At 46.8% G+C, this 16,878-nt stretch overlaps 1 protein-coding gene across 1 annotated transcript in view; it reads left to right on the top strand.

The window, feature by feature from the left end:
* Positions 1–16,878, top strand: part of LOC145537712 (zinc finger imprinted 2-like) — a 36,759-nt gene that overhangs the window by 770 nt on the left and 19,111 nt on the right. The window contains exon 2 of the mRNA XM_081568555.1: positions 2,554–2,643. Coding sequence (XP_081424681.1) covers positions 2,554–2,643 — 90 coding nt within the window. The remainder of the gene's footprint in view (positions 1–2,553; positions 2,644–16,878) is intronic.

The raw sequence follows: 16,878 nt of genomic DNA, 5'->3' as shown, positions 1-16,878 counted from the left end.
ATGAATGTCATATAAATAATGAATTATCTTCTGGTAGAGTTCAGTTCAGTTGCTCACTCGTGTCCGATCTTTGTGACCCCACGAATCGCAGCACGCCAGGCCTCCCTGTCCATCACCAACTCCCAGAGTCTATCCAAACCCATGTCCGTCAAGTCGGTGATGCCATCCAGCCATCTCATCCTCTGTCATCCCTTTCTCCTCCTGCCCCCAATCCTTCCCAGCATCAGGGTCTTTTCCAGTGAGTCAAATCTTCACATGAAGTGGCCAAATATTGGTGTTTCAGCTTCAACACCAGTCCTTCCAATGAACACCCAGGACTGATCTCCTTTAGGATGGACTGGTTGGATCTTCTTGCAGGCCAAGTGACTCTCAAGAGTCTTCTCCAACACCACAGTTCAGAAGCATCAATTCTTCGACACTCAGGTTTCTTCACCATCCAACTCTCATATCCATACATGACTACTGGGAAAACCATAGCCTTGACTAGGTGGACCTTTGTTGGCAAAGTAATGTCTCTGCTTTTAAATATGCTATCTCGGTTGGTCATAACTTTCCTTCCAAGGAGTAAGCGTCTTTTAATTTCATGGCTGCAGGCACCATCTGCAGTGATTTTGGAACCCAGAAAAATAAAGTCTTGGCACTGTTTATACCGTTTCCCCATCTATTTCCCATGAAGTGATGGGACCAGATGCCATGATCTTAGTTTTTGGAATGTTAAGTTTTAGGCCAGCATTTTCACTCTCCTCTTTCACTTTCATCAAGAGGCTCTTTTGTTCTTCTTCGCTTTCTGCCATAAGGGTGGTGTCATCTGCATATCTGAGCTTATTGATATTTCTCCCGGCAATCTTGATTCCAGCTTGTGTTTCTTCTAGCCCAGCATTTCTCATGATGGACTCTGCATATAAGTTAAATAAGCAGGGTGACAATAAACAGCCTTGACGTACTCCTTTGCTTATATGGAACCAGTCTGTTGTTCCGTGTCCAATTCTAGCTGTGGCTTCCTGACCTGCATACAGATTTCTCAAGAGACAGGTCAGATGGTCTGGTATTTCCATCTCTTTAAGAATTTCCCAGTTTATTGTCATTCACACAGTCAAAGGCTTTGGCATAGTCAATAAAGCAGAGGTAGAAGGTTTTTTGGAACTCTCTTGCTTGTTCAGTGATCCAGCGGATATTGGCAATTTGATCTCTGGTTCCTCTGCCTTTTCTAAAACCAGCTTGAACATCTGGAAGTTCACGGTTCACGTATTGCTGAAGCCTGGCTTGGAGAATTTTGAGCATTATTTTACTAATCTGTGAGATGAGTGCATTTGTGTGATAGTTTGAGCATTCTTTGGCATTGCCTTTCTTTGGGAATGGAATGGAAAGTGCCCTTTTCCAGTCCTGTGGCCACTGCTGAGTTTTCCAGATTTGCTGGCATATTGAGTGTAGCACTTTCACATCATCTTTCAGGATTTGAAATAGCTCAACTGGAATTCCATCATCTCATCATCTCCACTAGCTTTGTTCGTGGTGATGCTTTCTAAGGCCCACTTGACTCCACATTCCAGGATGTCTGGCTCTAGGTGAGTGATCACACCATGGTGATTGTCTGGGCTGTGAAGATCTTTTTTATGCAGTCCTTCTGTACATTCTTGCCACTGCTCCAACTATATCGTGGGACCTGCATATATACTTAGACATCATCCAGCCAAATAAATTTAAAAATATTAGTTTTTAGTAGACACGACCCATGTAGTGTTTGAATATGATGTGTACTAAAAAAAAAAAAAAGATCTGTGTGTCTGAAACTCAAATCTCAGTGTGCTGTGTCTTTCTTGTTCCTGTTGTTAAATTTCGAGCTCTCTCAGCTAGTGACTGGCAGGCTGGAATCCCCTGCAGTACTCACTCTCAGACAGGCTGGCACACATCCTGCCCGAGTTTATGCTGGGGCAGAGGTGAGGACCCCACACTGCGCCTGTGCCGAGCACCCTCCCTGCATGCTGGCCCCTCCCCAGGGCTGTACTGGGGGGTCTGGGACCTGGTCTCTCCCCTTCACCGCAGTCCTGAGGACAGGACAGATGCCCCCTGTACCTGGACGGCCCCGAGGACAGGGAGGGACAGGCCTGTCTGAAACCCTTGGTCAGGCTGCCTGGTAGCCCTTTGACGGAGCTGAAAGACAGCCCTGGGAATGCTCCTTGAGTGCACTTACTGTGTGCCTACTGTATGCCAGACTCCTGAGGTCCTTTTGATACCCAGTTAGCCGAGTGGCAGCTTCCCGGTCCCAGCACTCGGTGTCACAGGTTTTCTAGTTTTAGAGGGGGGTAAACCCCAGGTACCATGAGCCCTGCCCTTGTCCTTGCCAGGCACCATGACAATCGCTCACCCCAGATCACAAGCTCAGCATTGGAAGGAACCAGCAGACAGGCATTGTCAACATGTCCCCTTGGATATTGGGGACCTGGAGACATGGGGAGGGGATGGAGCTGTCTGAGTCCACCTGACCTCTGAGTCCAGACCCAGGCCCCCTGGCTCCACCGCCCAGGCACTGACTGCTCTCTCTCCTGTCTGCAGGCAGGGCCTGCCACGTCATGTTGCTGCCTCTGAGCAACATCGAGGACAAGGAGACCAAGGAGGCGCAGATCAAGCCTCCAGAGAAAGGAGGTGAGACACACGTGGGGTGGAAAGTATAGGCCGGTGGGAGTGGGGAGGGTCTAGGGCAAGGGTGATGAGGAGGGGTTGACCCTGGAGACTGGACCAGTCCCAAGTGTCTCCTCGTGTCTCCTCCTGGGGTGGGGGGCCCTGAGGACACCCAGGATGGAAGTCACTGACATCACCTCATGTCAGTGTGTCTTTCACTCCTCTGCTCAGAGTCTGCAGCCTGGAGCAGCTGTCCTCACCTCTCTGTGCCTCAGTTTCCTCATCTCTAAAGCGGGACAATGATAGTATCCATCTCAGAGAGTCATTATGAACGATCAGTTAAGCTAATACATGTAAAATAGGAGAGTGCCTGGACATGGCAGGTACTCAGCACATGTTAGTGTCTGTCACTGGCTTCATGATAAACATACTGAGTGTCTCAAGTATGGCAGCTTCAATAAACCCAACTGCTGTCTCTCTCAAGACTGTGGGCTGTGTGTGAAACTCCCAGGGCTGGGGCAGTGCAGCTTGGTGCAGTTGGGCAGCCAGGGTCCTTTGACCTCGGTGCTCTGTGCCACGTGGCTGGAGAGGGCTCACCCTCCCCCATACACCCAGTCCATATTCGGGGCAAGGTGGGGGATGAGGAGAGGGGAAGACACGCTTCAGTCCTTCAAAGGGCGACTCCTACAAGAAGCCCGGATCACTGTTCCTCACTTGGCCAGAGAGGGTCACATGGCGACAGCTAGTTGCAAGGGATGCTGGGAACTGTAGTCCTTAGCCATCCAGTAGCTTCTGTAACTATCGCAAAGGAGAATGAATAATGTGTCCACCTCTGACTGGGGGTGTTACGTTAATTTGTCCCCAGCACGTGTTATGATGAACACATGAGTGAATAAATGTATTCTTCAATTCTGTATTTCTCCTCCATGGGCCAGAATCTCCTCTCCTCTGTTTTTTTATGCAGATAATTAGAATGAGGACGTTTTCTTGGGTATTGACCATGCGGTAGGCACCAACCCAGTGTCTTTACACATGTCGATCCCCTTAATGCTCACGACCACGTGGCCAATTCTGTTATTTTGTCTCTTTCTGAGATAAGAGAACAGAGGCACAGAGTTCCTGTTGCTTGCTTCAGGTCACACAGAACATAAGGAGCCAAGCCAGGATTCAAATCCAAGGAGGCTGACTCTAGAGACTGTGGCAACAGGACTTAGCAGTTAAACAACAACAACAAGCCTCTGTATCAGACTCCTTTGGTGGCAAGCAACAGAAACCCTGATTGAGGGCCTTTGCACTGGCTGTTTCCTCCCCCTGCAGTGCCCTTCCTCCAGGGTTTTTCTGTTGTTGATTCAATCAGCATCTTTTCCAGTTCTTCCTTGCATGCAGGTATTGTTGACTTCACCGCTTATGAGATATTTATGACAGTTCTTTGGTGCTGGCTGATTTTAAGATTATCACCAGTTTCCAGCCCTCTGTTACTTAGGAAAGCACCCACTCATTTCTGAGAAGTCAAATGATCACCCATGAGCTTCAGCACTTCAACAATTTGGAAGACTATAGAGTGAGTTTTCTCTTTAAGATAACGCATGCATTTCACAAGAATCCCAAGTCATAACAAGGTGTATTCATTAAAACAAACAAACAAAAAGTTTATCTCTTTTTCTCTACCTTCTACTTTTGAAGTTTTAATTTTGTGGATATTTATAATCTATTCATCTTGAGAAATTTCTTTCAAAATTTTGCCTTCAAAAACCAGATTCCAGGGGTACAAGCACATATCCTCCGACTGATTAAAGGAAAAGCAGGAGAGTCGGTGAGGCGGTGAAACCCCTGGAACTCTTGTGCATTGTTATGGAAGTGTGAATTGGTGCTGCTCTTTAGAAAAGAAAACTGGTGGCTGGCATAACTGCACATATGCATGTCCAACCCCAACAACCCCGTTCTTGGGTATACTCCCAGTAGAAATGTGTATTAAGCTAACAGAGGGTGTGTACGATGATGTTTCATGACACCTCTCACACTGTTGGTGGGAATATAAACTGGTGCCGTCACTCTAGAGAACAGTGTGGAGGTTCCTTACAAACTAAAAATAAAGCTATCGTATGAGCCAGCAATCCCACTCCCAGGCACGTACCTGAAGAAAACTCTACTTGGAAAAGATCCATGCATCCCTATGTTCAGAGCAGCACTGTTTACAACAGCCAAGACATGGAAGAAACCTCAGGGTCCATCAGCAGACGAACGGATGAAGAAGATGTGGTACATATACACAACGGAGTATCACTAAGCCATCAAAAAGAATGAAATTATGCCATTTGCAGCAACATGGATAGACCTAGAGATTATCATACTGAGTGAAGTCAGGCAGAGAAAGACAAATACCTTATGATATAACTTATAGGTGGAAATTCATACAAATGGACTTAGGAAACAGAAACAGACTCGCAGACATAGGAAACACACTTATACTTACTGAAAGGGAAAGGGGTTTGGGAAGGGATAAATTAGGCCTTTGGGATTAGCAGATACAAACTGCTATATACAAAAATACATAAGGTCCTGCTGCATAGTCCAGGGAGCTCTATCTGATATCCTGTAATGAAAACCAATCTGAAAATTCATACATATTTCTATCCGAATCACTTTGCTGTGCACCAGAAACTAATACAACATTGTCGTAAATCCACTATACTTCTACAAAACAAAACCAAAAATTAACTCATATATATACACGTGCTGTCGCTTCGGTAGTGTCTGTTCTTTGCGACCCTATGGACTGCAGCCTACCAGTATATATAGGCTTCCCTCATGTCTCAGACAGCAAAGAATCTGCCTGCAAAACTATAGATTAACTCATATATATAGACTCAGTTCAGTTCAGGCCAGTTGCTCAGTCATGTCCAACTCTTCACGACCCCACGGACTGCAGCACACCAGGCCTCCCTGTCCACCACCAACTCCCAGAGTTGACTCAAAGTCACATCCATCCAGTTGGTGATGCCATCCAACCATGTCATCCTCTGTCGTCCCGTTCTCCTCCCACCTTCACTCTTTCCCAGCATCAGGGTCTTTTCAAATGAGTCAGTTCTTCACATCAGGTGGCCAAGGTATAGGAGTTCCAGCTTCAGCATCGATGTTTCCAATGAATCATATATATGTGTGTGTCTGTGTGTATATATATATGTGTGTGTGTGTATAAACTTTACATATATACCTGCATATGTATAAAGAATGTTCCTGACAGGTCCATTCATAACAGGCCCAAAGTGCCAGCTACCCAAATACCTGCAGCATTTCTCAGGTTTTGTGCTGGGACTCCATTTGATTAAGTTCTGAGGAGAGTCTATCCTGAAGGGTAAGGACCATCTTCAATAAACAGGCCAGGTGGGGTGTGTTACTACAAGTGTGTGCCCATTCCAAAAGACTGTCGCTTGCCACCATCTTGGGGGTTTTGCGAGTGGGCCATTGTGAGCCGAAGTGAGTGTGTGGGTGTTTGGGAGAGGGGTCCACGCAAGCCTGGGTGTCACTGTGCATTTGGTGAGTCTGCAGGGCGGGACCTCAGCCCCCGGGCCTCCCTGCCCCACCCCCTGGCGTCCAGGCCCTTGTGTCTCTGCAGCTCACGAATAGAACACGGTTCTTCCCTGGCAAGGCCACCTCCCGTTTCCTGGAAGCCCTGGGTCCGGGCGGGGACCAGGTGGGGGAGAGGAGGGGAGGGGTGGGGGTTGGGTACCAGGGGGAACGACCCGCCAGGGAGTCAGGGATGCCAGGACTCTAGGCTCACAGAGGGGGTGTGAGGCCAGAATTTCCAGTCCTCCGACCCTGATGACAACAAACTTGTTGCAGGCAGTTTTAAGCGCTCGATCTGAGCACCCGTGTGCAGGGGGTCGTGAGCCGCTCCTTCCGCGCTTTTGCCCTGGTGGCTCCCAGGCACGTTTGGAGGACCCCCGCCCCACGCGGGACGCCCCGGTCCAGCACTGCGCCAAGCCCCACGCCACCCCGATTCCGTGCCCCTGGGCACCCGTGCCAAGTCACAGCCGGGTTGGGGGCAGCGGGGGGCAGTCCCGCGCCGCGGCTCTGAAGGGTAGGGGACGGTGCTCAGGGCTGGGGGACCGAGGGGACCGGGGATGCAGGGGGAGGCGCTTGCAGGCGCAGAGCGAAGGCGAGGGGGCGCCCTGGGAGCGCGTCTGCGGGTGCGGGGTGGTCTCGAGGGGGCGCGGCCCGGCAGCCTGGGAGGGGCCGGCCGGCTGGGCGGGCGCGCGGGAAGGCCCGCGTCTCTCGGCCGGTCTGGCGCGCCGGCCGCCTGGAGGCCTGCTGCCACCTAGCGGCGGGAGGTGGGGGCCGGGCCCGCGGCGGCCGGCGCGGAGGGGCCCTCGCGGCTGTGTTTTCCCGGCCAGCGGCCAGCGCGGGCTTCAGGGCCGGGGCCACAGCCGGGACTCGGAGACCCCGCGGAGCGGGTGGTGGACGAGGTCTTCCGCCCCTCATCCCCTGAGAACAATACAATTGCCGTGTAGTCGCTCAGTCGTGTGCCACTCTGTGCGACCCCCGTGGACTGCAGCCCCCCAGGCTCCTCTGCCCAGGGGCTCCTTTAGGCAGGCATACTGGAGCGGGTGGCCATGCCCTCCTGCGGGGGATCTTCCCCACCCTGGGACCAAGCCCGCGTCTCCTGCATTAGCCAGCAGGGTCTTTAGCCCCGTGCCACAGGCGAAGCCTGAGTGACACGGACTCAGGAAGAAGTTTTCACTTTTGCAATTAGGTATGAAAGAAGCAGAGGCGGCTCTGAAATCCCCCAGGGCGTCGCAGCGGGGGTGGGCGCAGCGCCACACTGTTTCTGTTCCCAAGCCGGGAGGGGGCAGCAAAGGGATTGGCGGCGAAGGAACTGCGGCTGGATTCTAACTCCTGCTGGAGATGTTCCAGGTGCAGTCACCCAAAGCGGGACCCTGAATCCTTGAGCTGAACCCCCTGAGGAGCAGAAAACAGGGTGGCGAGGGAAGCAGAGAGGGTGCAAAACCTACGTCAGGAGTCAGCTGCCGCGTGTGTATTTTTAAACAGGGACTATGGACTTCTGGTTTCAGCAATGCCATCCGCTTCACGGTGGTGTTCAGTGCAGGGTTTCAAGTCACCTAGAGGCACAGCCTCCTGAGATGAATGTGAAGTCACGACTGGGGAAATCCTCGAGGGCCTTCGGAAATGATGTCGCTCTGCTTTCGGGAGGAATGAGGCCCGAGGGGGAGATGAGGGCCTGGGCTCACATGCTCGCAGGTCTCCCTCCTGCAGAACCTACCGGTCTCCTCTCCCCGGGGAGTCCGGGGAGGGACTCCTTTCACCAGCCTCCTGGCAGTCTGGGTTTGGTGTGTCCAAGAGAGGGAAAAAGGAACTCATGTTTGCCACCTTTGGGCCAGGTATCAAAATGGCCTTTCTGAGAATGGATTCACGTATCTGTCTGACTGAGGCCCTTTGCTGTACACCTGAAGCTGATCCACAGCACAGACCTGCACAACAATCCCCAGCCTCCCCAGCCAGCCAATCTCTCCCCAGGGAGAGATTCTTGAATGTCTCAGCCACCAAGGAAGCCTGCAAGTTAGGTACATAGACTGCAAATCCTAGCCCCTCTTTGAGGCACTCACCTCTGGGTGCTTCCCTGTGTCTCACACTAGACAAAACACATGCTAATAAATCTTTGTTGATTTGGATTTCATTCACCTGTCTTGGCTCAGTTTCTTTCACAGAAGTTGGGGTCTATCTACCTAACTTATTTGGGGGAGGGCAGAACACTCCCCTCTCTCTAGACACCAGACAAGTTTTCTGTGGATTCTCAGGCTGCCGACACTTCTGATCTATTGGCTACAAGTTTGGGATTCCTCAATTCCCTCAAGTTCTGCTATTCACTAGAGGGGCTCACAGAATTCAGAAAAGTGCCGTGCTCACAATGTAATAGTATATATATGGATATATACATTAATAGCAATTTTTATTCATTTGGCTGCTCCCGGTCTAAGTGGTAGAAGGCAAATTCTCAGTGGCAGCATATGGGATCTAGTTCCCTGCGCAGGGATTGAACCTGGACCCCCTGCACTGGGAGCGGGGAGGCCCCGTCTCGGGACCACCAGAGAAGTCGCTGCGATGCTCCAATGCAGAGATGCACTGCACTTTGTGGTCCTCGGGGCGCCTCGTCTTCCTGCACATCCAGGAGTGTCTCCAGGGAGGCTCATTCAAGCATTGAGGGTCCAGGGTCTTTGTTAGTGTTTCATTATGGGGGTCCCGGGTCTTTGTTAGCATTTCATTATGGAGGCTTGGTTGATTGAATCATTTGCGACATGATTGAATTCCATCTCCTGTGCCGCCTTCTCCTTACCGGAGGTCAGGGTGCTGTTTATCAGCCGCTCAACAGGGTCGGGAGGAGTCGCACAGGACTGGGCGACTTCACTTTCACTTTTCACTTTCATACACTGGAGAAGGAAATGGCAACTCACTCCAGTGTTCTTGCCTGGATTATCCCAGGGACGGCGGAGCCTGGTGGGCTGCCATCTATGGGGTCGCACAGAGTCAGACACAACTGAAGTGACTTAGCAGCAGCACGAACATTCTCAATCCCTAGGCTCACGGCCCTTCAGATGTGCTGTGTGTTTGTGTACGTGCTCGGGCTCATACATGTTCAAAGATATGCACTAGACTATCACACTGTACAAAAGCATATGCTGCATAGCACTCAGCCCACTGGGTCTCAGCTGGGAGTGGTTGTCTGTCCCCGGAGGGTGCCTGGCAGCATTTGATCACAGTTTCAGGACAGGGCATCCGTGGGTAAGAGGCAGAAGACGCTGTTTCCAGCAGCCTGGGATGCCCAGGCCGTCCCCCCAGTCACCCAGGCCCCCGTGAACAACGCTCTGCACTTAAGGAGGCCTCCAGTAGACTGAGTGGGATGCGTTCTACAATTCACTTGAACATTCAGCTTTTCTATGGATTTGGGTATTTATTAGATCATCAGTTCAGTTCAGTCGCTCAATCATGTCCGACTTTTTGTTACCCCCAGGCACGTCAGGCCTCCCTGTCCATCACCAAGTCCCAGAGTTTACTCAAACTCATGTCCATTGAGTCGGTGATGCCATCACACCATTGCATCCTCTGTCATCCCCTTCTCCTCCTGCCTTCAATCTTTCCCAGCATCAGGATCTTTTCAAATGTGTCAGCTCTTCCCATCAGGTGGCCAGAGAATTGGAGTTTCAGGTTCAACATCAGTCCTTCCAATGAACATTCAGAACTGATTTCCTTTAGGATGGACTGGCTGGACCTCCTTGCAGACAAAGGGACTCTCAAGAGTCGTCTCCAACACCATAGTTCAAAAGCATCAGTTCTTTGGTGCTCAGTTTTCTTCATAGTCCAACTTTCACATCCATACATGAATACTGGAAAAACCACAGCCTTGACTAGACAGACCTTTGTTGGCAAACAATGTCTCTGCTTTTTAATATGCTGTCTAGGTTGGTCATCACTTTTGTTCCAAGGAGTAAGCGTCTTTTTATTTCATGGCTGCAGTCAGCATCTGCAGTGATTTTGCAGCCCCCCAAAATAAAGTCTGACACTGTTTCCACTATTTCCCCAACTATTACCCATGAAGTGATGGGACCGGATGCCATGATCTTTGTTTTCTGAATGTTGAGCTTTAGGCCAACTTTTTACTCTCCTCTTTCACTTTCATCAAGAGGCTCTTTAGTTCTTCTTCACATTCTTCCATACGGGTGGTGTCATCTGCATATGTGAGGTTATCGATATTTCTCCCAGAAATCTTGATTCCAGCTTGTACTTCATCCAGCCCGGCATTCCTCATGATGTATTCTTAGTAGATCTTAGGTATACTAATTTTAAATAGACAGCATAATAAATTATGCAAAGCATAAAATATACACATACAATAAGAGTTGTACACAGTACAATGGAATACTAGCCATTAAAAAGAATGAAATAGGAAGGGCTAAGATGGCGGAGGAATAGGACGGGGAGACCACTCTCTCCTCCACAAATTTATCGAAAGAACATCTGAACGCTGACCAAACTTCACAAAACTACTTCTGAAGGCTGGCTGAGGACGTCAGGCTTTCACAAAAACTGCTCATTATCTTCAAAAGAGGTAGGAGAAATTATAAAAGATAAAAAGAGAGACAAAAGAGTTAGGGACGGAGACCCGTCCCGGGGAGGGAGTCGTAAAAGAGGAGGAATTTCCAAGCACCAGGAAACCCTCTCACCAGCGGGTGTGGGGGAGGATTTTTTTTTTTTCTCGGAGGGCAACGTAACTGGGAGGGAAAAAATAAATAAAATCCACAGATTACGTGCCTAAAGCAACTCCCAGCAAAGAACCCCAGACGCTCGCATCATCCGCCACCAGCAAGTGGGGGCTGAACGGAGAGGAGCGGGCGGCATTGCCTAGGGTAAGGACCGGCCCGAGTGCCCCGAGGGCAATCTGAGGGAACTAACGTGAGATAGTAACCTAAACTGTGGGACAGCGAGAGAGAGAGAACTATCCCGCGAAAAGCCCAACTCTAAGGCACTGCCGGCCCGCTCACAGAACAAAGGACTGAGCGATACCAGAGGAGAGCTAGCCGGCTGCGGACCGCCCCATCCCCCGCCGGACACAGCGGGCAGGCGGGGCCCGCCAGAGCCGGAAAGGGGCAAACTCGGCTCCAGAGAGGGCACCCCCTACCAAACTGCAATCAGGCTCCCAGTTTCTAAGCAAAGACTGCCTGAGATCCCGGAGGGTCGACAGCCGCCGGGAGGGTCGCAGCCAGAGACCAGCTCCCCAGAACCGACACAAAGCACACCGGAGCCGGGCGCGCGCGTAAACCGAGGCGGGGACCAGGGAGGTGATAAGCCGCACCGCCCCAACAGGGGACAGCGCCCTCGCCAAACTCCTGGCCGCCTGGGCAGCTCCGACCGGGAACGGCACAAGCCGCGGGCGAAACCGAGTCTGCGCCTTTGTGGAGTAACCGGGAGCCTGAACCTGAGCGGCTTAGACCTGGGAAGTGCACGCAGCTCAGGGCCCGCTCCCCGGCCGAGTAACCTGAAGCCTGAGCAGGGTAGACGGGGAAAGCACACACGCCGTGAGCGGGGGCGAACCCAGTGCGGCCGAGACACTGCGAGCTTACCACACACACGCCAGAATTGCAGTGTTCCTTCCTCCCCACAGCACGACTGAACAAGCGAACCTAAAGAGATCACCTCCACCGCTTTGTTGCAGGGCGGAAATTAGATACCGAAGAGATCTCCAAACAGAAGCCAAATAAACAGAGGGAAGCGCTTTGGAAGGGACAGGCCAACAGATTAAGATCCCTGTAGTTAATACCGACTGCATTAAAAAGGACCTATAGATCTTGAAAAGTATAAGCAGGAATAAGGATCTATCTAAAACTGAGCAGATCCCACACTGCTCACAACAGCTCCAGAGAAAGTCCGGGATATATATATTTTTTACTATTATTATTATTTTTTTTTTAATTTTTTTTTTTAATTAAAAAAAATCTTTTTTCTCTTCTTTCCTTTTTCTTCAAGTCCTCTATTACACCTTTAACTTTCATTTTCATAACCCACTATTAACTTGCAAAAAAAAAAAAACAACCCTATTTTTGAAGCAAACTACATACATGTATCTTATACCTTTTGTGTTTTCTTTTTTTTTAATGTTTTTTTCCTGTTCTACATTTTTTTACTGTTTCTTTTTTTACTGTTTTACTGTTTTTTTTCTTTTTACACTGTTTCCTTTTTTCTTTTTTTTTTTTTTTTAGATTGTAAGTTTTATAAGAGTCTAACCTCTACTCTAGATTTTTAATCTTTGTTTTACATATTTGATATCAACTTTGTACATTTAAGAACCCAATCTTTAGGATCCATTTTTACTCAGGAGTGTGATCACTGGCCTGATCACTCTCTCCCCCTATTGATGCTCTTTCTTCTCCCCCAGGGAACCTCTATCTCCCACCCTCCTCCTTCTCTTCTCAACCCAATTCTGTGAATCTCTGAGGGTGTTCTGGGTACCGGAGAACACTTCAGGAACAGGATACTGCCCAGATCTCTCTCTCCCCTCTTAATTCCTCCCTTTCTACTCATGCTCACCTCTGTTACCTTCCTCCCCCCTCTCTATGTATCTCTGTGAATCACTCTGAGGGTTCCAAACTGTGGAAAGCACAGAGGGAAGTGCTTACTGGCTAGATTGCTCTCTCCACATTTGAATTCCCCTCTTCCCCTCCTGGTCACCTCAACCCACCCCCCCCACCTCATCTCTCCATGTAACTCAGTGAACCTTTCTGGGTATCCCTCACTGTGGAGAATCTTTTCACCATTAACCTAAAAGTTTTATTATTGAGGCTGTATGGAAGGAGAAGTCTTGAGGCTACTGCAAGAATAAGATTGAAAACCAGGGGAAACATTAATTAATAAGAGACCATCCAATAGCCTCCATAAATTCACTGAAACCAAGCTCCACCCAAGAGACAATAAGTTCCAGAGCAAGACATACCACGCAAATTCTCCAGCAACACAGGAACATAGACCTGAGCATCAATATACAGGCTGCCCAGAGGCACACCAAATCCATAGACATCTCAAAAATTAATACTGGTCACTCCATTACACTCTAGAGAGCAGAAATCCAGCTCCACCCACCAGAACACCGACACAAGCTCCCCCAACCAGGAAACCTTGACAAGCCACCTGTCCAACCCCAACCGCAGTGAGAAACCTCCACAACAAAGAGGAACTTCATACTACCAGAATACAGAAGGGCCACGCCTAACACAGCAATCTAAACAAGATGAAAAGACAGAGAAATACTCAGCAAGTAAAGGAAAATGAGAAATGCCCACAAAGCCAAACAAAAGAGGAGGAGATAGGGAATCTATCTGAAAAAGAATTTAGAATAAGGATAATAAAAATGATCCAAAATCTTGAAAGCAAAATGGAGTTACAGATAAATAGCCTGGAGACAAAGATTGAGAAGATGCAAGAAATGTTTATCAAGGACTTAGAAGAAATAAAAAGGAATCAATATAGAATGAATAATGAAATAAAGGAGATAAAAGACACTCTGGAAGGAACCAACAGTAGAATAACGGAGGCAGAAGATAGGATAAGTGAGGTAGAAGATAGAATGATGGAAATAAACGAAGCAGAGAGGAAAAAAGAAAAAAGAATCAAAAGAAATGAGGACAACCTCCGGGACCTCTGGGACAATATGAAACGCCCCAACATTCGAATCATAGGAGTCCCAGAAGAAGAAGATAAAAGGAAAGGCCATGAGAAAATACTCGAGGAGATAATAGTTGAGAATTTCCCTAAATTGAGGAAAGAAATAGTCACAGAAGTCCAAGAAACCCAGAGAGTTCCAAACAGGATAAACCCAAGGCGAAACACCCCAAGACACATATTAATCAAATTAACAAAGATCAAACACAAAGAACAAATATTAAAAGCAGCAAGGGAAAAACAACAAATAACACACAAGGGGATCCCCATAAGGATAACAGCTGATCTTTCAATAGAAACCCTTCAGGCTAGAAGGGAATGGCAGGACATACTTAAAGTAATGAAAGAGAATAATCTACAACCCAGATTACTGTACCCAGCAAGGATCTCATTCAGATATGAAGGAGAATTCAAAAGCTTTACAGACAAGCAAGAGCTGAGGGAATTCAGCACCACCAAACCAGCTCTCCAGCAAATGCTAAAGGATCTTCTCTAAACAGGAAACACAGAAAGGATGTTTCAACACGAACTCAAAACAACAAAGGAAATGGCAACGGGATCATACTTATCAATAATTACCTTAAATGTAAATGGGTTGAATGCCCCAACCAAAAGACAAAGGGTTGCTGAATGGATACAAAAACAAGACCCCTATATATGCTGTCTACAAGAGACCCACCTCAAAACTAGGGACACACACAGGCTGAAAGTGAAAGGATGGAAAAACATATTCCATGCAAACGGAGACCAAAAGAAAGCAGGAGTCGCAATACTCATTTCAGATAAAATAGACTTTAAAATAAAGGATGTGAAAAGGGACAAAGAAGGACACTACATAAAGATCAAAGGATCAATTCAAGAAGAAGACGTAACAATCATAAATATATATGCACCCAACATAGGAGCACCACAATATATAAGGCAAATACTAACAAGTATGAAAGGGGAAATTAACAATAACACAATAATAGTGGGAGACTTTAATACTCCACTCACGCATATGGATAGATCAACTAAACAGAAAATTAACAAGGAAACACAAACTTTAAATGATACAGTAGACAAATTAGATTTAATTGATATTTACAGGAGTTTCCACCCCAAAACAATCAATTTTACCTTTTTCTCAAGTGCACATGGAACTTTCTCCAGGATAGATCACATCCTGGGCCATAAATCTAGCCTTGGTAAATTCAAAAAAATTGAAATCATCCCAGCCATCTTCTCTGACCACAATGCAGTAAGATTAGACCTCAATTACAGGAAAAAAACTATTAAAAGTTCCAACATATGGAGGCTAAACAACACGCTTCTGAATAACCAACAAATCACAGAAGAAATCAATAAAGAAATAAAATTATGCATAGAAACGAATGAAAATGAAAACACAACAACCCAAAACCTATGGGACACTGTAAAAGCAATACTAAGGGGAAGGTTCATAGCAATACAGGCGTACCTCAAGAAACAAGAAAAAAATCAAATAAATCAACTAACTCTACACCTAAAGCAACTAGAGAAGGAAGAAATGAAAAACCCCAGGGTCAGTAGAAGGAAAGAAATCTTAAAAATTAGGGCAGAAATAAATGCAAAAGAAACAAAAGAGACCATAGCAAAAATCAACAAAACTAAAAGCTGGTTTTTCGAGAAGATAAACAAAATTGATAAGCCATTAGCCAGACTCATCAAGAAACAAAGGGAGAAGAATCAGATCAACAAAATTAGAAATGAAAATGGAGAGATCACAACAGACTCCACAGAAATACAAAGGATCATAAGAGACTACTACCAACAGCTATATGCCAATAAAATGGACAACTTGGAAGAAATGGACAAATTCTTAGAAAAGTATAACTTTCCAAAACTGAACCAGGAAGAAATAGAAGATCTTAACAGACCCATCACAAGCACGGAAATCGAAACTGTAATCAGAAATCTTCCAGCAAACAAAAGCCCAGGACCAGACGGCTTCACAGCGGAATTCTACCAAAAATTTAGAGAAGAGCTAACACCTATCCTACTCAAACTCTTCCAGAAAATTGCAGAAGATGGTAAACTTCCAAACTCATTCTATGAGGCCACCATCACCCTAATTCCAAAACCAGACAAAGATGTCACAAAAAAGGAAAACTACAGGCCAATATCACTGATGAACATAGATGCAAAAATCCTTAATAAAATTCTAGCAAACAGAATCCAACATCATATTAAAAAGATCATACATCATGACCAAGTGGGCTTTATCCCAGGAATGCAAGGTTTTTTTAACATCCGCAAATCAATCAATGTAATACACCACATTAACAAATTGAAAGAAAAAAACCATATGGTTATCTCAATAGATGCAGAAAAAGCCTTTGACAAAATTCAGCATCCATTTATGATTAAAACCCTCCAGAAAGCAGGAATAGAAGGAACATATCTCAACATAATAAAAGCTATATATGACAAACCCACAGCAAACATTACCCTCAATGGTGAAAAATTGAAAGCATTTCCCCTAAAGTCAGGAACAAGGCAAGGATGCCCACTTTCACCACTACTATTCAACATAGTTTTGGAAGTTTTGGCCACAGCAATCAGAGCTGAAAAAGAAATAAAAGGAATACAGATAGGAAAAGAAGAAGTAAAACTCTCACTGTTTGCAGATGACATGATCCTCTACATAGAAAACCCTAAAGACTCTACTAGAAAATTACTAGAGTTGATCAATGAATATAGTAAAGTTGCAGGATATAAAATTAACACACAGAAATGCCTTGCATTCCTATACTCCAATAATGAGAAAACAGAAAGAGAAATTAAGGAAACAATACCATTCACCATTGCATCAAAAAGAATAAAATACTTAGGAATATATCTACCTAAAGAAACAAAAGACTTATATATAGAAAACTATAAAACACTGATGAAAGAAATCAAAGAGGACACAAGCAGATGGAGAAATATACCGTGTTCATGGATTGGAAGAATTAATATAGTGAAAATGAGTATTCTACCCAAAGCAATCTACAGATTCAATGCAATCCCTAT

Source organism: Giraffa tippelskirchi, chromosome Y (assembly GCF_054371585.1).
Source record: "Giraffa tippelskirchi isolate mGirTip1 chromosome Y, T2T-mGirTip1v1.2.pri, whole genome shotgun sequence".
In the NCBI taxonomy this organism is placed as follows: domain Eukaryota; kingdom Metazoa; phylum Chordata; class Mammalia; order Artiodactyla; family Giraffidae; genus Giraffa; species Giraffa tippelskirchi.
The sequence above is the reverse complement of the archived record's forward strand: the minus strand, read 5'-3'. Positions and strand labels throughout refer to the sequence as shown.